General features: G+C 36.8%; 1 protein-coding gene across 1 annotated transcript in view; it reads right to left on the reverse strand.

The window, feature by feature from the left end:
• Positions 1-367: 367 nt before the first annotated feature.
• Positions 368-24872, reverse strand: part of KLHDC1 (kelch domain containing 1) — a 24770-nt gene continuing 265 nt past the window's right edge. The window contains exons 2-13 of the mRNA XM_026051481.1: positions 21601-21671; positions 18935-19052; positions 17854-17972; positions 16127-16205; positions 15177-15260; positions 14698-14781; positions 8609-8667; positions 6498-6610; positions 5750-5822; positions 1608-1692; positions 1253-1305; positions 368-942 (exon numbers count right to left, since the gene is read on the reverse strand). Of these exons, the coding sequence (XP_025907266.1) occupies positions 768-942; positions 1253-1305; positions 1608-1692; positions 5750-5822; positions 6498-6610; positions 8609-8667; positions 14698-14781; positions 15177-15260; positions 16127-16205; positions 17854-17972; positions 18935-19052; positions 21601-21671 (1113 nt within the window). The 3' untranslated portion in view covers positions 368-767. The remainder of the gene's footprint in view (positions 943-1252; positions 1306-1607; positions 1693-5749; positions 5823-6497; positions 6611-8608; positions 8668-14697; positions 14782-15176; positions 15261-16126; positions 16206-17853; positions 17973-18934; positions 19053-21600; positions 21672-24872) is intronic.

Below are 24872 nucleotides of genomic sequence, written 5' to 3' on the forward strand. Positions count from 1 at the left end.
GGGGCTGCTGCAGGGTACACACATGGCAAACCACTCGTCAGAGCTGGCCTCCTTCCAACCCGCTGTAAAATTTTAATGACTGCTCCCCTGCTACACTAAGTCAGAAACAGAAAAAGGGCAAGGACCACAGGTGCTCTTTTGTAACAATAAATAAACATAATCTTTTAAAAACAAGAATATAAACTTTACACATTCAAAATACAATATACACGCCCCTGTAAGTGTGACCCCTTGCTTACAGCAACACAGCAAGCTGAGCTTAACCCTTCCCCTCTACTCTGGGCACAGCGGCTGCCTCTGAGCCTCTAATCAGACCATCAAATTTGGCAGAATCGAGTAACAAATGTTGAACCACCCTTTTAGCCAATGAGTTATCCCTGTGAAGAACAGCAAGCATCAATCTTGCAAAGATACTGGGCTGAACTAATTTCTGTTGCGATGCGACAAGATTTTAGGCTTGAGCCATATTGTATCAACTGAGAACGTTTTATATCATCTGCCACCTACAAAAAGAACAACTTTTAGGGATTCTCTCATTAAGACCACAACAGCAGAAGTTAACAATATATACAAATTAAGTTTTATCAGTTTTCTATAATGCAGAAAACAAAAAGAGATTCCATAAAAAGGATTTCTTTGTTCTCAAACTTCACTTAGAAACTTGGCATAACATAACGTTGTTCTGTAGCATCAGTAAAGTTCACTAACAAAAGACCTTGCTGTACACTGTAAATAAACAAAGTGTTCAACAGTTCCGCTGCCCTTGTTCATGTGCTGTTTAGTTGACCCTGTCTTTCGGTTTCAGCCTTTCTCTCTTGCCGGTGGTTAACTGCAGCCCAAAACGTTATCTTTTTCAGCACTTGCTGCAGAAGTTTGGATGGCAAGCACGGTATTTGATTCTTCAGGAGGGCTGCATTTTTACCGATGCAGTCAAGACACAACCTGGAAAAAGTAAAAGGGTAAATAAATAAAATAATCTATAAAAGGATAAATAAATAGTCTATAACCTAAATATAATACAGTAACACATGTAAAAGTTTCTTGTGGTAAAGTTAATGTCATACTGTTAATGATGTGGAGAAGAAACAATAATACCATGTTTGGCTTAACCGATATGTATCATCATACATTGCAAACTTCATGTATTTACTGAAATAGTGATTTTCTAACTTAACTACTGATGTGAGAGTAAATGGTTAAGAACCTGTCCGTAAAAACCTGGTGATTCTTTGCGTCAATAAGCTCAACTCACCTGAGGAGTGAATAAGGCTGAGTCTGAAATATCAGCAAATCACTACAGTGACCCTGTCAAGATGGAAAAAAGAACCATGAAGATTACCAAGATAACAGCTCATCTCAAAAATTAATTGGATTAATGCAGCACTTACATATATAATTTTAAAAAAGAATTAAATAATCATTTTATAAGGAGTCTGAGTAGCAAACTCCTTTCTGTGAGCATAGCAAAGGCAGAAAAAGCCTGCATAAATAGTCTTTCAAAGACAAGGTCACATCTTTACAACAGCTCAAATGATCTCAGCAGTTATATTAACTTTAATTATTTTTGTTACTTATTATAGTGCTATAAATTCATTAAGTTTACTGACTGTATCCATAAAATGCAAGTCATCTTTGCTTCCACCGAACACCATCACTTCTCCTTCTTTTCCAAGGCAGGCTGTATGCCAGAGTCTAGAAATAAAATTACAAATAGACTTAGTGACCGAATATCAACAGAAAGCAATCGTATATTATCAGCTAAAACTAAATGTTTTAAGGGGCATAGGGTAATAGTACGTTTACTTAATATTAACCTCATTCACCTCACATCTCTTTATTCTTCATATTGAAGTTTCTTTTCAAACAACTCTTTTGTTACAAGGATGAAAGTTCCTTTTAATTAAAATGGAAAGGTCACCTTTTAAATCATACAATTCCACTACTTATGCACAGAGATGTGAAGTCTACTCTACTTACCAAGAGTAATTTTACAATTTTAAGAGTATTTTTACATGTTGCTCTATGAGCTGTAAAAACATATTTTTTTTCTTAAAATATATTTGTCTCAATTCATTTGTGCCTTCCATTCTTTGCTTTCTAGTAAGTACTAAGTGCTCACTGCAGTAACATAATTAGAGTCTCTCTTGTTTGTTTAGCCATTTCTTTGCCCAGATTTTGTGCACAAATATTTCTTTGTCAAAAATTACCAAAATGGGTTAACTGATTCAAAGGATGCAGGGGAAGGAGAGGCAGACATCCGCACACAGAGCACCTTCATGTAAATCCTATTATTTAGAGAACTAATACAAATGTGATTATTTCAAAAATTTTCAATGCTAAAAATAAGACCTAAATTATTATTCGCTTCTTAAACAATAAAAAAGAACAAAGTGACTACCCAGTTTGCAATCATTCAACAAAATGCTCCATTTCATACAGAGCTATATATATATATATATATATATATGCAACGTACAAGTCAGATGGGTCATTTATCAGTACTTCAGGCAAAATTTCACAGTGGGAAATTTTTGTAAAACACAGTAACTATACAAAATGAGCTTCTGTAAAGTTTTTGTTTATTTTAAAACATTTTCCCTATTTAATTAATAACTATAGTAGCAATGGATTTAAAATTGTGGGCTTTTCAATACCGGTTTTTATCCCCGAACACTAAGATGAGAGCTTCACAACACAGGTTCTTCTGCATCAGTTTTATGCTTCTCCCAAACGTTCAGGTAGACCATTTTCTGTGCAGGATAATTTCTTAAACCATGCCCACAAGTGACTTTGTGGTCTGCCTATAAATGCAGACCATATAAACAACAAGCTAATTTGTATGCTCTTGCTCTAGCACTCAGTCAGCTACTTTGGTAGCTACAATTTATGGTTATTTACTTTATAGCAGATCAAAATCTATTATTTTTCTACTGGTCTGTCACAACTGAAGTATATCACAGGATAATTATCACCACAGAGCTATGGCCTCTTGCGTTTACATCACCAAAATAATATGTAAACTAGAATCTTCATGCAAAAACAAATACTCTCATTTTCTTGCTCCATTARTTTCAGTAATTATTCACTGTTCTCCTTAGGCTAAACTGTATCCCACCTTTTCTCTTCCTCATACCTGTGGATAGATCTGTGTCTGTCTTATCTGCATTAGGAAAACTCTGGCCTGGACTTCATCACCGAAGAACACTGGGAAGCCTTTCCTGTCTTGACTTGGTTGACATTCTAGCTTGCAACCTGATGCTTTTTGCTACAGACTGACAGAGTTTATGTCCTCTCACAGCTGCTCTAACTTATCACCTAAACATTCTAATAAAGCATGTTATTTAAATAATACATTAACTGAATCGATGAAACCTTTTTATACAGCTCTTCTGAGTAGAATTACAGTTACATTTTAATGAAAAGACTGCAAATTTATAAGTTAAACATACAACTTGTTTCTATATTTTAACCTTGCATGCAAAGCTTAAGCTGAAGTACAATTTATGGACAAAACCCCATAACAACAATAGGAAAATAAAACATATTTCTACCTACAAATAGTTTAGTACCATAGATCTATGATCTGAGAGACTGTTAGCACATATTACTAAAAATGGAGACTGAAGGAAACTTTAAAGGCCTAATTCTTCAGAGCATTTAAAGAGAGTATCAATTTCACAGAAACAGCATGAAATTCTACTAATTCTACTAACACAGTGCACTATTATAAAATATAACAGAAATATATACAATAAGTGCATATAGAGGAATGATTGCTGCTGCATTTTAAGCCCTGCTGGCAAGGCCATGTGAGCAATGGGCATTAATTAAGGTCTTTTCTACCACAGAGGTCCTGCAGTAATCCTTTGCAAGTATAGGGACAGAGTTACGGCACAAAGGAGCATTCCACACTCTTTCAAACTAATCCAATATACAGACTTTTGGTAGGATATCTTTTATCTGTGYTTCCAAGACAGAAACTAAATCTTACTAAAAAGGTTACTGAAATATCTTTTAAAAAATTGGAGATTTTTCCTTAAAAAAAGAATGAGGACAACAAAAGGCAATTATCCTCCACCTACAAACTGAATATTAAAACCTTCAGATGATGTGTAGGTGCAGGACACATGTAGACATGAGGGAGCTCTGAGATTATCCTCAGTGACCCAGTAGCTCTCCGACCTCTAATTCCCGCGATCTGGCTGCATGTGCAGTAGAGCTGCRGGAAGCAGCAGGACCAGCCTCGGGGATCCTTTTCCACGCTTCTATGGCAGRGAGCGAGGTGCGCTGCTCTCCGGCCGCTCTGCCGACACAGCCACGCGACAGTTACGTGTTCGTAGCCCAGAACTGGATCTGCCCTTGAACTCCTGAGAGCCACGTGGGGCTCGAGCTTAGCTGCAGAGCAGGGCTGAGCTGCAGCTCCCTGCCTGCCTGCAGGAAGAGCCAATTTTGTGCCTTTCCAATCCTTTTCATAATGCACCAGTAAAACTTAATTCACCAGGGGAGGCAGTCCACTCCAGCAGTTACATTACAGAACATTATCCATGTAGATCACTGAACAGGAGGTAAAGACAGACAAAATTGCCGACTGCTAACTGCATGCTGTGTTATTTAAGGCAGTTATCAATCTTTTCATACATCAGTTTATCATAAAAGGCAGAAAATGTTTTATGAAAGTTAAAATATGATTGTCCAAATAGTTTCAAGCTGAAATAAGAAAGCAGCAGATTTTATCTCCCTGTGCTGTCAGGTTTAAAAGACACCCTGAAATGGGATAAAATTGAAAGAATATTCCATGAGATAAAGATATTCCAGAAATAGAAAATAGAACATATGGCAGGAGGTATCCAAATGCCAGACCAAAACTATATCCTATACTAAAAAAAAACATGCAAAGCTGTGCTGAGTGTACCTTCGTTGATGTACAGAACAGATTCCATGCAAAACAGAATATTTACCATGTACACTTGAACATACATGCACTACAAATACAGAGAGTGCTGTAAACATAGTGGTAAAATGGAGCCTGTAGATTGAGACACCACACTCGTGTTTATAATGGCAGCTTATAAAGAACCTCCAGATTCAGAGCCTGAAATTTACTTTCTTTAGTCAGAAATAATCCATCTTTTCCTGTAGTCTTAAAATTGAGAGGGAGGGGGATACAGAAGTGTCTGGAAGAGTATTTTTGTCAGTCTGAGCAACGTAGATCCTAGAACTAGGTCTTATTTGAGACCTAGTTTCCCCCCCAAACTAAAGGCCAACAGTTAACTATAATTCTGTTAAAGCCCAGCTGTTGTTTAGTACCTAATTCAATTATRCAAAACTGTAAGCATAATTAACTGCTGCTTCTCAGGAGAAAAGCAGAGAGCTATCTGTAATTCTTCTGAATCCCCAAAAGGGCATCAACATTTTTCAGGGATGTCTCCCCCATGTCTCTCATAGTTTATCAAAATTATAAGCTATTAATTCAAATACAAAATCATTTGGATATAAAACACTGGGTTGACTGGACACCTTCATTACAAACAAAACCATTTAATGCAAGCAAACACCATACAGTATAACAAATATAGAAAGTAATAATTRGTATGAAGAAGCCTAAGTTAGTAATGCAAACTGTTTAACTGTACTGCATTAATTTTATAAAATATTCTTACAATATAGTTTAAAAATATTGTACAATTTAAAATTACTTAATATTTTAAAACATTTCAAATTCAGGAAATGTGGATCTATTTTGGTATACCTAGGCCTACTCTTAGGCAAGTGGGTAAGTTGTTTCCATCCGTTTGTTGAAATGTTGTGAATCCAACCATCACCTACAAAGAAGATACATAATTAGGACTTCTTCCTGAGACCAAATATGACTTTCTTATTCTATTTATACAAAGCYCTCTGTGTTCAAAGATAACATTTAATCAAGCAAACTGTAATACCATTACTTGATTAACTAGCATCTTTTCAAYTGCTGTAATTTAACTTAACCTTGCAGTCACAGATAAGTTCTCTATTACTGCAATATTCCTTTGAAAGGGCACCACTCCCCGTGCCTGGAACATATAATGCAGCACTCAAAGCTGTTTTCACTAATTTTGCATTTTGCCATGAAAAGTTCCCTTTCCTGCAGTAAGAATTCTGTTAACAGGCCATCCACCTTCGTCTTTAATGTTTTCGTAGCTGTGGTTATGTTGTCAACGTTATTTGTACCTTCTTACTACAATTGTTATTGATATTCAGGGGTAACTTTTTTGATGTGTGAGACTCTTGCCTGTTATTCTTTTAAAACAGCTTAAGGAGATTTATTACCATACATGCTCACTGTGCTGCACAATAAAAGTGCTCCTGCACTTCCTTGTAAAATAATAAGATAGCCATAGAAATATTCAAGTGCCATGAAAATACTGTAACAAGCCTTAGACCTAAACAGCTCGAGARACAATAAATGTGTACAATATGTTCATTCACAATAAACTTTTAAGCTTTAAATTACTTACTTAAAGGAACATTATCAGAACTCAGTCCACCAAAAAGAAAGAGTCTGTCATCTCCTATAGGAGTCAACGTGTGCCATGATCGATCTTTCGGTTTCTCTCCATTGATACTAATTCTTGGTGAAACAAAGAAACAAAAAGAATTTCTCAAAGAATGATGAAAATGAACCTGCCAGAAAATTCAATTATTACTCTGTCCCAAAATAAGCCTAGATATTTTCCCAATGAAAAAGCTAGGTTTACTCTTGAGAAGAGTGGTGTTCAAACCCAAACCAAATAATTGGTCGTAGTACCAGTTCTCTGAACATTCAGTTAGGTAAATATTACATGTAAGCATAATAAACACATTGATTAATTCTTTTAAGGTCACCGAAACCAGAATTTAGCATACAAGTGAACCCACTTAGGACAGCAAAGGAATGACACTATATTCGAATAAACTACACACTGTATGTAGGTAAACAGATTCAGTTCTTTCACTAAAATTTAATTTAAATTAAATTAATTTAATTTATTATTTTTAATTTTTATTATTTTATTATTAAATTAATTAAATTTAAACATTTAATTTAAGTCTGTGGGATTATAGCCTTTCTGCTCCTTCCCCCCTCCAAAAAATAAATAAAATAAAAATCTGAAAAGGATCCCAGAAAAGAATCCAAACATTTGGCTTTCCCTATAGCTAGTGGCCTGAATTAGTCTCAGYTTACAACTGTACTCCTAGGTATCTAAAGTATCAGGAGGATCCCAATACAAGCAGCAGAGATGAGGACCTCCAGCGGGCATCAGCCCAGCCAAAACCTTGCAGCTAACCACAGAGGCCACTTGTAAAGGACCTRGAGTTAGATATGAGGAAATGTAGGCCACTACACACAAAACACATTCTGATTTTAGAAGGATAACGTAAAGAACATCTACAAACACCTTTCAGCTCCTTTGCCAGCTCCAAGTCTGGCAAGCTGGAGACTGCCATGAAGTGAGAGAAGAGGCTACAAGATCCATGTAGATTGCATCTCAAAGAACCTGTTGCTTTCTTATCTGTTCTAAAGTTATGTAAATTAAATGTACACAGACCTGTGCTCAGCCCATGGCATGAACATCAGAGGCAGCCATCTGTCCCTCCTTAGTCAGTGCAGAGAAAGAGGTCCTTGAAGAACACACCTTATCAGATTCGTTTTAGACGTTGTCTTGTGCCCCAGAAGAGTCTATTGCTCTTAACTGAGCACATGGGGCTCAGACATCTGACATTCAGTTGGGGGAATACCACCTGCTGGGGACTGCCAAGTAATTCGCCATGTGGAAGCCAAGACCGAAGAATCACGGCTAATTAAATATCAATTGTAAGACTGTCCTACAAAATGTGGCACTGAAGTTGGARCTAAGTCTACAAGCTTAAAACAGTCAAGAGTTTAAGTGCCTGCTCTGAACAACACTTGTACAAATTGCTTCTAAAATGAGCAAAGGAGTCAGGCTGTGCTCAGATACAAAGGCTTTGATGTTTGGAGTACTGATACTAACRGGTATTCAGCATTCATGCTGCAGAAAAAAGCATCCTAGTAACAGAAGTGTTGTAAGATTTAAATATTTTGAATAAGACGACAGTGGGTAGAAAGGAAAGAGCAGCACAGCAGAGGCCAGCAATGCAAAATATCCTTCTCAGGAAGTACTTTCATACCCGACTTTGTTTAAAATGGAAATATCTAGATGATATTCTCTGATAAAAAGTGCTTATAAAGCACATCTTGAGAAAAATAAAAGCAGTTATTTTCCAATCTGGACTATGAAGTCTAGTAATAGACAGTACAAACATTATTCCAAAAACCACCAAAACTGAAATTCCATAGGGATAAAGGTACCCCATCTTGAAAATGTGGATTTTAAATCACTACATGCTGTGCACAAAACAGCATCAACAATGCTTGGTGCAGCACAGAAGGAGCTCTATAGCCACTATCAAATTAAATTAAATTGAAATCACAATGTAACAGCTGTTGAAACAGTGCCCCAAACTCCCATTTTCTTCTTGGAAAAGCTACCAAATTAGCAGTGGAACTATTCAACATCTGTTTCCATCTGCTACAATCAACGTTAAGTGTTACAGAGAAAAAACCTACCGTCCAGACCAAGTCCAAGTGTCTAAGTTCAGGCAGTGCAAATCATTCATTCTAGTTTGCTAAAACAAATAAATAGATAAAAATCAAAGTTTTGTTACATTAAACAAATAATGAGCAAAGTATTTTAGCGAGACCTTCCTAGGACTTGTGCCTTCATCCTTCACGGCAGATAAAGAAAAACATTTCCTCTCTTCTATAAAAACATACAACTCTGAAAATAACTTGTAATGCCATGGCAGTACGGAGCCAATTTATTTATTTATTTTTAGTAATGGCTTAACCAAAAACTACATGATACTCAATTCTTGCAATAGTAATTTCTCACCTGTGTTGCATAACTGCAGAAGCACATTCTGCCTASAGTTTAACTCACTATTTTTCTTTGTATTCTCATTAGACTCATGCATCTTCCTGCCTACTCATTCCTTGCGATGCTTTGGTATGTATTGTACTTGGTACATGACATCCTCAAGAAGTTTGTTGCATCTATGTTTCTCTTTTCAGGATGTCAAACCCTTACACATTGTTACTGCTAAAAGTCACAAGGTTTTATGACCCTTTAACATTTGCGATCAAATAATAACACTTATCAGAAAATAACAATGAATAACAGATATACTTGCATATCTATGTGTGTTTTGAAATGAAGAAAGTAATTGCTTTGGGATCATAAATGTGTCTACATGTGGGAGGGAAGAATATAAGCAAGATTTGCTTTGCTTTAGAATGCAGTAACATTTTCAATGACTCACAATACACTCGACAGGTTTTTGTGATTCCCTTAAGTAGTACAAACCAGTATCTGAGAAGTAGGGAAATGTATCTTGCCTTACCTTACAATTTCTTTTCTCCTAGAATAGTCCATAGATCTATTAGAATGAGCCTTTCTCCAGCTTGCAGATCCTTTGAGGCAGAAACTAGACTTGTCGCTTAAGTCAGGATAGGAGTAGTTTCACCCCTGAGAAACCCAGCCAGTTATAGCGAGTTTGAGAGACTTCCAATGCTGTCCATCAAAGCTATGGAAAGTCTCTCAGGGTATTTCAGGAAACAGCAAGGTTTTCAGGATGTCTGTGGCCTCCTCTGATGTGCTAGCCCTTTTCTGTCCTAAGGAATATAATATTAACTATCATTTTGTAAAATGCCTTCAGAGAAGCCTAAAGGAAAGCAACCTGTAAGTGCTTTTATGCATTCCTGAGAAACTTCATCCCACCAAAAGGGTGAATACTACAATAAAAGGTAGTCTAGCTGACAGCTAGCGGAATAGATCTGTCTTCTACAACAAGTCTATCCAATGTCCCAGCCATTTATATGACTTTGAAGGAGATGAGGAACAAATTAGCAAAAAAAACATGATTAATGAGTATTTTTTGCTCTACACAGCTAGTCATCTGGGGGAAGGAAAAAACATCTTGGCCTCCAGAACTGAAAATATTTTACCATCCTGAAATAATACAGTTTGATACAAAAGATACCTATTAATGAGGAAAGTTGTTATGTTGAAAATTAAGGTTTCAAGAAGAATTTGTTCAGGACCTCCTAGCTGACTTTCCTGTCTTTAAAAACGAGGCATTAGACAGCACAACAGAACAGAAATTTTGACTTGATGTTCCCTGGGAAACCAATGTATCATCATCTTCACATTCTAATCTTTCGACTGACAGATGCATAATTACATCAACCTCATTCGGAATTTGAAATACATCAGTTAGACATTTGGGTCTAAGAGTCAATCTTTTAACATAATTTTAACAAACCAGAATGTCTTTCTATCCAGCCCTTGTGACGAAAGCTGTAAAACACACGGTTAGTTTACAGAATGCTCTCTTACAACATGCAAAGTTTCCCTGATTACTTTTTTCTACATTCCTGAACGCTACCCACTCTATTGCATCACTTAGCTGATAATACTAAAATGATTCTTAACAGTACCAAGTCTCATAGGAGGGTTTGCATTTCCCTTCGAGYTGCAAGAAATCCTTACACTCTTTCCACATTTATCTCTAGCTTGTTCATTTATTAGCACCTAGCGAACGTTAACCAGAACCTGCTTTTGTCTCAGGACTTGCTTTCTAGCACAATGAAAGGCAGTAAGGCTGATGTGACATATTCACAGCTCACCACTGTTACTATAAACCATGCAGCTCTCCATTCTGAGATTTCCAATCAAACAGCTATTACATTTTAAGTCTTTTTAAAAGACAGACTGCAGTTCAAATTATCTTCTGATCTTCTGTGACAGAAAGGATAACAGCAAATAGAAACAYGCATACATTACGGCATCAGATATGCAGAGAGCTGCTGAAGAGACTTTATTACTTCATCATTCTTTACATGAAAACTTTCCAMTTAAATCAGACATGAGACTTGCATCAACTTTTGGACTAAATCTCCTTCCTTCCCACTTCCTCCCATTTCTGTTTTTCAGGGGCTTACCTGGAGGAACAGAGTCCACATAACACTGCTGAGCCTGTTTTCAAATGATTCCTGGTACAATTGATTTTGATCATCATCTTCTTCTTTTACCAGCTCTATCTCCAAGTTTGGAAAAAGGTGCCCTTTCCTCCCAGAAAGATGAATAGGAGAAGCCTCATGACACTTCCTGGCCCTTTCTGGTTCCTTGTAGAGCCTTTTCCCTGGGAAGATTTGTATTATGGTGAACTAGAAGGAGAAGGAGGAGCAGAACAACTCCATACTTGCTCCTTAATTTAGGGAGAAAAGCAAGACTTCATCCTTTGGGGAGGAGTTATTCCTGTTGCCAGGAAATGTAGTCTTTCTGACGTCTTTACCTTTCCTTTCAGGATTTATATTAACTCTTCAAACTCTACCGCATGCTGCCTAACCTTAATGAGTCTCCTTCTATTTATTTACAGGACAGAAGTTGAAACAATAATAAAGTATCACTAAAGAGAAAATTACACTTGCTGTTCTCCTGCAAAATTAAGTACAGCTTTCCAAAACTTCACTYTTTTCTGATAGTGTTTTCAAGTGGTTTCATTGAAATTTAGCAAATGGTTATTAAGGAAGCAGATGCTACCTGAGGAAGAGAAAAACCTTTTAAGATCATAGTGTTCTGGTATTCCTGAATCCTGTAGTTAACTGGACAGAATTAAATAGAAGCCAGAGAGCTTAAGACATATCAAATCATGCAACAGCACAGTTGGGGAGAAAAAAAAAAACAAAAAAACAACAACAAAAAAAAAATCACAGGTGAGCTCCAGTTTACCAACATATTGAGTGCAAGTAGCAGAGGCTGTGTGGAAATCACGGCTTGGGTTACAGGGCAGCTCAGCTGCAACAGGCAAGGTGCAGCAACCCTAAACAGATGGATACCCCACACCTGCTCTTCTGTTTCTGGTGTGAAGACCTCTGCACCACACACATTCACATAGTCCTTGCTAACATCAAGCCAGACGGCACACGGCTTTGAAGGCTGCAAAAGTGGTTGGAATTAGTAGGCTGGAAGGTCCCAAGCTGCGTGTTTACTTCTTCCCATCTAGGTTTCTCTCCCTCTCAACCTGCTGGCTTGCTGAATGAGACACATGATAATTCAGCTGTGGTTGGCASAGTTCATTTATACAGCAGATGTGGCACAAAGAACCTACAGTGCAGGCCTGGGAATTGCAGCCTGGTGTGGCTGACCCTGACACAAAGCATTTTGGCAAGACATTTTTTTAATATTCAAATTTCCTCAGTCATTTACAAGACAAGTTTGTCCCATTCTACAGCTCTGAAAGTTACTGTGTGCAGTTCTCTGTCAGGGTGGGGTTTCAGCAACAATTTCACAGGTCATGAGCCTGTATGAAAGGCCACATAACGCCTCATATTGAATGGTAAGAATAAACAGAATCAGTTTGGGTTATTTTCTTTTCTGACTGTTCTGAAAGGAACTTAGATTAAAACCTTTACTGGAAGTGTAGGAGGCGATTCAAACGGAATAACTGGCTGGATATTGGATTGCGTGGCCATTCTCCACCTGCCTTGATCTGGACGTCTGGTTTCTGTCTGAGCAAGCAGGAGTAAGCCATTTTGTAACAGAACTGTAGACTTTTCCCGAGAAGAACAGTGAATTAGAGTGCAGTTCTTACAGCATGAGAGGGAGGACTGAGATAGGGATTAAAATACAATTCTAAGAAATGTTTAATTGCAGGAATTTGAGAACACAAAATAACCTCATTAGGTTATTGCAGCTTTCTAAGTTGGCAATGGTTCATGGCAGGACATTTCCTAATGAGTTACTTTTTCTTTCATATACCAAAACTAGAAATAGAGCATTGAGTGCTTTCAATATCTTCACTGTTACCTTTCACAGAAGTAAGGTAGAGATAGAAAGTATTAAGCTAAATACGATTAAAAGATCTAAAATTATTGTAGGTAAGGAGAACTTAATCTTAACATCTTAAAAAATACAGGAAGGAGGTTTTTTTTTACCTGCCTTACAGGATCTCAGCTCCTCAAATTCCTGATAAACTCCAACTCATACAGAGGTACAATATTATTTTACCCCCTTTTTTTTTTTTGCAATATTTTTAAGAGTTGGTACACATGCCATAGGTAAATAAATAAAGCCAGCTCCACCTATCATTTATAAAAGATGTCTACCACTATCTCTATTTTCAGTCATAAAACAGTTTTTTTTTTTTTTGATTCAGTTGCTGCCTCAGTCTTAATGTTTTACATTTATTTGATGTTTCAGGAAAGAAGGACTCCTTATGAGAACCASCAGAAAATCTCCTTTGACCAATACTAAAAAAATCGGAAGTTTGTTAGGGAATCATCTTTGCCACAAAGGGCTGGGTGGTAAAGTACAAGAGGACAGTTGTTAGTGTTCTTTGTTCTTTTGTTTGTTKGTTTGGTTTGTTTTTAAAGTTAAGAAGGGCTAGAAAAGTAAGAAATTTCAGAGTTTATATTATATAGCAAGAATCTAGCCTTGTTCTGACTACATTCTAAATGGCTCTTACATCATCTTTGACAATACTTAAAATTCCATACAGTATTTAAGGTTAAGTGTATTAAATGATATGGTCTTGAATCAACTATCAAGAAAACGCACAAGCCTTACTCTTTTGGTAAAGAGCTTATACTGGATGCACAGAATGGCACTGTCATCACAATCTTTAGGGAGTGCTTCAAATATTCTTTTTTAATGGCATGGAACACCTTGAAAGTAAAGACAGACCATGAACTTGGCACTCAGGGAGCACAGGAGAGACTCTACAGAAGTAACCTGTGCCTGCAATAGCCTGTAGGAAAATAGCAAACTGCAGCATCTTGTATTGGCTTGAATGTATGGAGACTGACAGCTTTGTATCCAGACACTGGGCTGACGTGCTGTTTTTCCAGAGGACCATATTTCAGTCATTTGTATGCCAAAGATGACAAAATTCTAGATCATAGCCAACTGAAAGCTGACATTTCCTACCTTCTAAAACTTCACTTTGCTTGCAAATGTGTTTGCAAACATAAAATACTGTATCCAAACAACTATTCTGAGCTTCAGTTCCCAGAAGGTAAAACTGAGCATCAGAGATGTATATGTGAGAAGTGACTACTTTTATACATTTCATTTCTTTAGGGGGGAAAAAAAGCAAGGTGAAGTCCTAGCTATATTTACTACTTACTACCATTTCATTAAAWGAAATTAAAAGAAAACTTTACATATAAATGTGTTAAGCTGTACCAAGCGCAGAATGCTAACATCTGTGCTAGCATCATTTATTAAAACCTGATTTAATCATCAGGCTTACCTTTCCTTCACTCTCAAAGAGTATCTCAAATAGAGCTTAGGTACAGTTGAATTATTTTTTGACAATTTATAAACATATTAAAAAAACCCTTTTCCCATGTGGTCATTCTTTTTTTTTTTTTTTCCCTGTTTCCCCCCCTCCCCGTTTTGGAGCAACACATGCACTATTAATAGAGAAAAGAAGGCTCTACTTTTCATAAGGTATGAGCATGGACTCACCATCCTTATACATATAATTATACTAAAAGACACTTGAGCTTCATCTCTTCCGTAAAAGTAAATTGCTACAGAAAAAATCTGCTAAGAAAATATTACTACCAATAAAATGTCTTAATTAAACACTAACCAGCACTCGTCCTCCAAAGATGTAACCTTTATTTCCCAGCACAGCACATGTATGAGCTGCTCGAGGCTGAGGTGGTTCTCCACCCTGAAAGAACAAATATAAGAATATATACATCTAACATAAATACTTCAGAATATCATTAAAGTGTCAGCCAAAGTCTAACAGCAAGTCACTGACACAGAGACTGCAAAAGTAAGGAYAAGATACCAACAAATTACTATGCTAACAGAAGCACAATTTTAAAAGGAAATAATCTGCAGGGGTGTCTAAAACCCCACTGACACTAGATGATATGCATAACTGCCATACTTCAACTCCATTCCCTCATTTGCTAATACKTTATGTATTCCCCCTTAGTCTGATTCATTAATGCTTTATTAAAGTGAGAGCTACTAATTTTGCTTAAATTCCCAATCACAAAGTTAAAATAAAACATTGGTAATGGTTGATCTGTCCTGTTCAGCTTAAAWCACACTCACTCTGATTGCTGGCTGAGACCAAGTTTGTGTATTCGTATCAAAAACGTGAACATCATTGTGCCATCCCCAGAATATCTGTCCTTCCTAAAAGAGAAGTTATAAATTAAAAACAAAAAAAAATCATAGGAGTGATAGGAGTGATATAGGAAACTCCTATAGGAGTGATATATCAAGAAATAGGAGTGATATATCAAAACAGAAAACAAATCAAAATACTGAGATATAGAAGTATTTTTTTTAATGCAATTCAGAAGCTCAGGTCTAGTCATGAGCACACAGGGCTGCTCAGGCTGACAACACCTTGGAAAATGAGTTTTATGGGCTCCTAAATCAGTCAAGTAAACAAATTTACTTTTTTTAATGTAGATACTGACCTAATAAATACTTAGATTGCACAAAGCAGTGCATTTCTGTAGGTCAGTATTTAATATCTGATATAAGGGTCTATGTTCTCTTCAGTGAGCATCTATTTCTTGTTAATTATTGTGTACAAATATTCTAAGTCAGCCTGTTTACTAAAAKTTGTAAGAATTTTTACAACAAGCTAATCTAGGCATCTAAGTAATGGTGTTTACTTTGAATAATATATATAAGAAATTATTGTATTTGTCAGACTTATGAATACCTTGTGTTACTTCAAGGAAAATCATTCTAAAATTCTGTGGGATTTTCATAATTAATTTAAAAATAATGCCTTCATGTCCACTTTAACAGCATTCTGTTTTGTTGCACTAAAAGTTTAAAATTAGGTACTTGAAATATACAGAAAGAAACCCAACATCCAACAGTTGAAGCTTCAAATTCAAGTAAAAGCTTCAAATTTGCATTTCTGCTGATGCTGCAGATAAAAAAAATTAGAAAGATTTTCATACCGATTGAACATCACATGAAAGATTATGCTTTGACAATCAGAAATGATAAGTCACTCTGAATAGTAACAACTCTCTTACCCAAAATGCATCATGGACATCAAAGCAATCGCTTAACTCATTGTGCTTCCTACAGCCATAGCCACCAAAATATATTAGCCTAAAAGAACAACAACAACATTTTATTTCTAAGGCTGATTTCTTTTAAAATAACATTCAAATGAATAAGCTGTGAAAAATATTTTCAATTTTACCTACTGTATTATAAATAACAAATCAAATAAAAATATTTCATACAGGTACACAGAAGGCCTTACCAGCATGAAGGCAATATTGACCTTCATCTCGTCATGCCTAAAAGAAACCCACAGAAAACGAGTAGGCAAGCTTTGGATAGCTCAAATTCCATATACTGTTGCGTGCGTGTCCCTCTATCCACAAGTTTCAGTTGTATTTTCGGACAAGAATCTCAAAATGACACCTAACACACATGACACTCAATCCCTGTTTCTGCTAGAGTTCTTATCGCTTTCCCCTGACATTGCTGTGCTTCTGCTGCATATGTTAGCCATACATCTCTCTACCACAAATATTCCTAAAGTTGAGGCCACAGACTGCTCATGGCTCAAAAAGCCTTCTTTTTCTCTCGCTTATAAAGAGTTTATTTTAACTAAGTACTATTGAGCATAAGGAAGTTGTGTTGCAAGTATTGTTACACACCTCCCAACCTAATATTCTACCCATGAAATGGCCATCCATAAGTAATACTTCCTAAAGATTTGTTTAACTTTAGCATTTGAGAATATTGGGTATAGTTGTTAGTGATCTTGGGAGAAGGCAATTTGGTAAATGATGGTATGGTGAAGGTCATTCCARACTGACATTCCTAGGGAAACAGAGTTATTGAAAGTATTGTGCAATGGACCAAGACATCCTGATCTGCACAYTCACTTCTTGTGAAATGTTATGGTTTATTTTTGAAAAGGTGCCTAGCTTGTCCCCAAATAATTCTGTTCAATAAAAAGGTTATGTTAGTYGCATTCTTCCCCCTGAAAAAGGTGACCTCTTCAGTATACAGATTACACAAGGCTCTGAATAATTAACTTAGCTTTGAATAATCCTACACTATTAGCTAAGAAGCTGTTCAAATATTTGTGATTTCATATATGTTACAGTTAAATTATAGAATCTAGATACACTGACATTATATTTAACATATACATATTGTGTTCACTGTATATCATATTCTTGTTCACAACAGCTTTCATATCAAATYACACATATTACTTGTGACCAGATATACCACTATATCAACATCAATATCACATTTACTTGGCAGAGTAATATAAAAGCTAGAGAAAAAATAGCTATTTTTTTCTAAATATGCTGAGTAACATTTACAACACGAATATCTAGGCTCGATTTGCCCCTTATATTATAAAGATATTTACTGAACTGTCCTTGCAATTTGTCAACATTCCAAATTCAATGCCTTTTTTTTCATTTATCACGTGTTTATAAACATATGCAACATGTGTAATGACCTTAATCTAAAATCTCAAAGCACTCCATAAACATTCATTAAATTTCCCAATCCTCTCCTAAAGCAGGCTTATACCTACTTTCCCCCCCCCCCCCCCCCCCAGTTTACATGTGAGAAACCTGGGGTTCAAAGTTAGGAGACTGCACAAAACCACACAGCAAGTCAAGCTAAGAAATAGTTTCATGAATCCCAAACCTGTGTGCTCATCACTTTATAATACTTCCTCTCTGCAGTTAAGACATATTTAATATTCTTAATGTGTTACCTGTCCTTATACACCCAGCAGGAAAGTTTGTCACGTGGTGTAGGAGGTTGACCTTTAAAGTTTGTAATTTTTTTCCACCTATAGGTTCCATTTTTTGTTCGCAAATTAACATAATACAGCTTAAAAGGAAAAAAGAAAAAAAAACACACCCACATTTTCAGTATGATGAAGAATCAAGCATAGATCACCAATAAATAAGAGCAAACCACCACCCCAAGTGCACCCTACCTCCTTTTAAAAAAGGAAAGAACAATTAGGTTTACAGTACAGCATGAAGATGTTTTTTCCATCATACACACAACACAAAAACCCATAGTTTAAGCATGAGAACTAGCAGCAAGTTTCCCTTCCTCAGCTCTGTCAAACCAGTACATTCACTCCTGCTCCTTACAGAACTGACGCTTTAAAAAAAAAAAAAAAAAAGTTGRTTTTGCAAGAAAACAGCTCATTTCACATTTCAGAAATTATGAATTCTAATTAGCTAGAACATACACGCCAAAATCAGTACTGTCTGTGAATCGAGTACTAAACTGAGATGTGATTGTAGGCTTCATTTCAGTTATTTTCTAGCCCGAACTCCGACTTCATGTATACTAATTGACAAAATAACTCATTTCCTCTACTTTGCTATTTCCTAGTGCTCAGTTATTAGGAAAATTAGCAGCCATATTTTAACCTTAATTATTACATGACAATATAAGAAAGGAAATCGTCAAAGAGCAAAAACAAAACCCAACATAWGTGAGATATACTTAAATTGTGGATGTAAATCTGGTTTTCAACTACAAAAAAAGTGCAATTAGGAAAGCACTAGTAGTTTTCATATTACAAAAAAACAAACAAACCAAAAAAAGGCCTTATTCTGAAGCTATGGGTCAGTGAAAATTCCCAGAAAAATAAATGAAATGCTCAAACCTAAAGTTACTTGTCATCTCAAAATCTTTTAAAAATACATTCTTTTTACAAAACTAAGTCTTTTCCTTATTTCTCAGAACAAACGCAAAGCACATCTGATAAAGCAGTAAGAAATTCAGCATTACTATCTGAATATATCACATTCCAAAATAAAATAATACAATACCCGATTACTGTATCCTTTATCATCAAATCCACCAAATATGTACAGCTTCCCATTAATGCTTGCCCCACAACTTCCTGACATGGAGGTGGGTAACTCTCCTTCCATTAGGTGCATTGTCCTGAAAAATAGTACATATATATCAAGTCTTMTAATGCTATTGCCAAACCTACTAAAAACAACAAAAACAAAACAGATGTCTTTTTTTTATACTGGGAAAAATTTATTAAAAAAAGAAAAAAAAAGCAATGTAGTTGTTGCTGCAACTTTTCGCTAAAAAGGGTGCTAAAAGCTACAGCTTCTGTATTAAGTCATCTTAATTTTCCTGAAGATGAAGCCCACATTAAAAGAACATCAGAAGAGCTAAAAGAAGAATTATTGAAAAATTGAAATACTATTAATGTTAACTTAATAAAAGTGAATCAAGAACATGTATTGCTCCTGTTTTACAGATTGAAAACTGAAATAGAAGCAGAACAGGTCAAAGATATTGGCTACTTTTATTWACCATTATGTCACTCCTAAAATCAAATTCTGCAGTGTATTTGAAAAGTTTCAGTAATGACAGTTTTAGCATGAGGCTTTGTTTTTCTGCAATTAGTAGTGGTTCCAACTTCCTTCCAGTGGTTTCCTTATCAGCTTCACTTACAAGCCGGTAATTTCCCAAGTTAGAAATTCTAACATCAGGCATCTCAAGCACTACATAACTATATGATGAAAAAGAACTTCACCCAAACTCATGAGCTCAATCATTAAGTCAGGGCTGTACTTCGAATCATAATTCTACACTTGAAAACAGCTTTCCTAGAATCTCAAATTTCTACAGAAAACAGGCACCTCCATGTCTCTTGCAAACAACGTGACTTTTTTAGGATTTGCAGCTTGTTTTCGTACTTTTTCTCTACAGCTACTAGCCAAATCCCAGTTTCTGTGCTCAACTCAAACTCCTTGTCCTGGTTTTGCTGTTGTATTCTCAATTGCTTTCACTCCACAATTTCTTGTCAAAGTTTCCTTCCTTTTTCTCAGCTCTCCACCCAGTCTGGGTCCTTAACCAAGTCTCCCTCCTCAGCTATAGTCTCTCACCCCATTACAAAGCCTCCTTCTAGTYTTTCTTCTCTCTGCTAGTTCTAATTCTAACTTTTGGTTCCAATCAATTCCACTCATTTTCTTTTCCAATACGCCTGCATTTAGGTCAGAGGGCTTTATCCTGTGTCACTTATGACTACACAGAAGAAAAATTACTCATATAGCTTTCAATTTTGATGATTGCCCTTACTCAACTGCAAAGAACTGGAAGCATCCATTAAAATGGAAGGCTCGGAAGTCCTAAAAGTGGCCAAGGTCACCAGAAATGAATGATGCTCCTGTAATCTCTCTTTACTGAATGCTGTGCTCACCCACAGCTTCTCAGGGCACTGCTCCTGAAACCTCTGCCTGGGCTCCAGCACTGCCACAGGCAGGTCTACTTTCTTTCTCTGCTCTCATTCTCTCCTTCCTGCTTGTACCTGTGTCACGTTGTGCACTCAGCTGTACATATATGTCTGTTGGTACTGTAAAATTAATGTGAACAGGAACTGATCCAGGGTAAAAATAACCCCCCCCAAAATAAAGGTTATATTTAACCGAGATCATTTCCCTGATGCAATTTCCTGCATGGCCTTATAAACAGCTGTACCAGTACAACTGCAAAGGGGATATCAGTGGAGAAGAACAAGAAAGAACATGAGGTTTCTTTAGCTAAGCCTTTGACCAAAAGCAGCAGACACTGAACCTCAGTCTCAGTATGGAAACAATGTGAAAAAAGGCTAATAAAGATCTGCTAGAACTTCATAGCTAACCATATGCAAACTGCTATTTTCAAAGGACAGCGCATTGCCCAAATGCATGTGGAGTTTCATACCTCCACACCTCACACCTTCATATCTCCCTGATCAGGATATCTCTTTTTTGAAAAATATCTCCCCTTTTTCCCCTGATTTCAAAATTCTTGATGTAATTATGGGGAAGCAAGACATTTTATATAATTAGGTGGGAGCCTGAGGAAAAGATCCATCACAAAACACACGTGAACCCAAATGGATATTAATTCTTTCAACTGAAAGCAACAGAAACCATTGGCRAGCTGTAAAAAGGAGTACTGTTAGCACTGCCATGTGCCAGATGTAAACACAACAAATAYAACATGTAAATGCYGAATTGCTAGTGATGTGCAAGAGYAGTTTCTCATTTAGCTTAACTGTTAAAAATGAGCTATGTATGCAAAAACAGTTTGGTTAATAACAATATATAACAGCAATGGATCAAGCACATCRGTATCTGATGTTCAAGTATTCATTTTAATGTAATAGTTACTATAAGGAAAACATGGTCAAAATAAATGTGCAAGTATTTATGTACCTGTTTTAATTACAGACCTTTAAGGCAGCCATTTAAAACATACATTCAGAAAAACAAACAAACAAATTATACTTAAAGAATTAATGTTGTTCTTTAAGAGTAATTTGCAGATATCTATATCTGTTCTAAGTCTTCATTAAATATAAGCTATTTGAACACCAGGGGACATGAACAAGAACTCATTTGTGTAGCTGAAAAATCTTTTCACCATAGCTAATTGTAAGCTACACAGATAACAAATTTAAATATTAAATATAAATAATGCAGTTTACCACAACCCGCTATCCATTTCATAGATCCAGAGCTCATCATTTGGCAGATAGACTTCATTTTCCTCAATTGACTAGAAGAACAACAAAAAAAGCAGATTTTAAATTAATTTTGCATTATATACCATACTTTTAAAAACGAATTATCAAATCGTGTTGGACTTTATGGAATCTTAAGGAGATACTCTACTAGTGCRTAAGTCATACCTCACCATTATTTCCTGGGTCATTAAAAGATTACAGTCAGCTCAGTAACGTTAATATTTTACATTTTTTATTAGAGGTTAAAAAATCTCAGTCTTAAGTTATTAAAAATATTTTGTGTTAAGCATTTCCTTGTATCACTGAGTTTGCAGATTGTAAACAAGGTCTTTAATTACTCATTATAACACATGAAAATCAAAAATGAAATTTGGCTTATTAGTAAATCAGAGGGAAGGAGAAAGGGGTTCAATATTCAAAAAGTAATTCAAATATAATAAAAGCGCCAACTTTTTTTCCCTAGCTGAATCACCCCCTTCTATCATCTCTGGAAATCAAGACTGCCAAACTCTGTGAATTGTAAAGAACTGATAAGATAGCAGTAAAACCCAACAACTGAACAAAACATCAAGGAAAAAAATACTATTTTTTAGCATAAGGAGTTAAATTCCTGAGGTGCTTCCATTAAAGGCACAATTTTCCCAGACTGCACTACTCCRTGAACAACTTGTTGCAACATAAAATAGACCAGAACCAAAGTTCCCAAATTAAAAATCACTTTCTGCTTTGAGAGATATTTTTAACTAGTAGGCATTCTAGGCATAATGGCAAAAACACACAAATTGTGCTTGAAAAGCACAAAAAGAACAGTTACTTGCAGTGACTGAGGGAGGAGGTTTAAAAAAAGACAGTAGTGTCATATACAAAATAGCTCCACTGTATCATAACATGAAGCAGCACCTTAATTCTTCTGTGGGAAACAGATCTATGAGGACRCCCAAACAGAGGCCATATAAGAAAATAACTTGGGAAATAAGGATTAGGAATAATAGCAAACAGGAGGAAAGAAGTCTGGAAGAACACAGAACTATTGTCTTAGCAYTAGGGAGAGAAAGAACTGAAACTCTGTTGGGGAAAACACAGTCAGACTTTGTAAATTAAAAAAAATAGATCAAAAGTTAAGGAGCATGAGCAAAAGAAGCTTAATATAAAAATTAAATTTAACTCACTGATTAACAACTGAATTATTGATATTATTTGTCTTTAAATGATACTTTTCTTAATTATCTTTATCAATTTGAAAGCTCTCAACCAGGCATGCAAGCACTATGTTTATTTCAGCAGACTCTGAGGTAGAACCTGCCTCATAYACAGCTTGCTGCTTTCACAACACGCAAAAATCTGCAAAAAATCCTAAACTGGCTCTAGATATTTGAGTGGTGAGAGGCCAAGCATTTGCTACAGACCAAGCTCTGAGCAAATACACTCATGCTAAGATTACATCATGCTAGGGCATCATGCTGGGCAGCARTCCATTATCAACATTAAAAACGTAAATTGATTGACCTCTGTAAAGTGCTATTGAAACATTAACTTAATGATTTTCATAACACTCTACACAGAAAATGTAAGCTYGCTAAAAATGCATTTAGCAGTTTTATTTGCTAAACGACATATTGTTACAAGAATTGCTTCATCAGAAAGACTTAAAATAATGCACTAGTCAATCCAGTCTCAGTTGCCAGAAACTGAAGCATAAAGATTATCAAATACTTCCACTTACTTAGATATTACCTAGGTCTACAGAGTATTATGGTGTTTAAGGGCAGAAAGCAACATTACATCTTTCAGTCCATTACAGGTCATTCACATTATTTTAAACATGCTTCCTCCTTCCTAGCCAGCTCCTTGACTCTACAGAAGATGTACTGAAACCTTTACATATCTAGCTATATAATGTACTACCTACTCAGGACATGCAAAGGGAAGAAAAGTGTGGGGAAGTGTTTACAGGATGCCATTCCCAGGAGTCCTGAAACTTCATTAATTTGGGATCAGGAAAGGATGGGCATGCTACTGGGCAGGCAATAGGCTAGACAGGCACCACAGTAACACAGGGAGTCAAACCCTGCCCAAAGTCGAACTTCCCCACACMATTAGGAGTTTGTATTTCAACTATTTGTGTGTTTGTATTTTTGGTATTTCACTGTGGGCAGTCCTTGTGGCAACATAAATGCACTTTTCAGTCATGAAAAATGACTTTTTTTTCAGGCAAACGCATCAAGCTCAGGAATAGGGTAAGATCAGCTTTCCAAGGACTCCAGATCACAAATGCTCATCAAGACCATCCCTCTACCATTTAGGCACTATTTTATTTTAAGCCATTTCAAAACAAAATCCAGAGCTCCCCATCTAACCCTTCAGCATTCTGTAATGGTTTGTTTTTGCACATTTTGCACAGGTGAAAGCTTACCTTACCCTGTGAAAAATAAAGACACAAAACACGGAAAGTGCTTCCAGCAAGATGCTTTCAGCCTGAGCCGAGGTGCAGTACAAAGGATCGCTACCTACTTTACCTCTATTTTAGGGCCAATGTGTACAGACTCTGGAGAGAACGCACTGGTTGTGGCTGTGGGATAGGATCATAACTCTCTCTCACACCGAATTCATACAGAGCTAAGAGTCACAAGGATTTATTTATATCAGAACTGTCAAGGCCCCCTTTGAAGGAGAAAGGCAGGTGGTGTGCCAGTCTAGAGTCAGTAGATCTTGGAGGTGACAGGGCTGCTTTTATGATGGAGGGGACATGCTGTGTCTGACCCAAAAAAAAAACCCCACAACTAAAATATGGGGACTCAGAAGCAAGAAAATGATGGCTACAAATGGATTATTGATGATTACTGAAAAAATRTAGTCCACCATTAGAGCTGTCACCTCACACAGGGAGACAGACAAAGCAAATTCAGCCCAGAGTGCACATGAAGCCAATGTCTGTGGGATGGAGGAAGTGAGGCAGCTCCACAAGCCCGTGCCGGGTCCGCACTGCACGAAGCAGAGGACACAACACCGCAGCTTCGGCAACCAAACCTCAGAGAGGACGAGGGGCGGCACGGAGGAAGCGCGGGGACCCTGTGCGGAGGCGGCGGCCCCTTCGCACAGGCACGCGCGCCGCTCCCCCCTCCCCTCCGCGCGACCGTTGGGACCGTTTCGAAGCGGCACCCGCCGCCGTTTAAAGCGCCCGCCCGCGGGGCGCGCGCGCCGCCGCGGGCCAATGAGCGGCCGCGCTGAGGCAA

This window comes from Nothoprocta perdicaria, unplaced genomic scaffold (assembly GCF_003342845.1).
Source record: "Nothoprocta perdicaria isolate Ctin4 unplaced genomic scaffold, notPer1 scaffold_76, whole genome shotgun sequence".
NCBI lineage: Eukaryota > Metazoa > Chordata > Aves > Tinamiformes > Tinamidae > Nothoprocta > Nothoprocta perdicaria.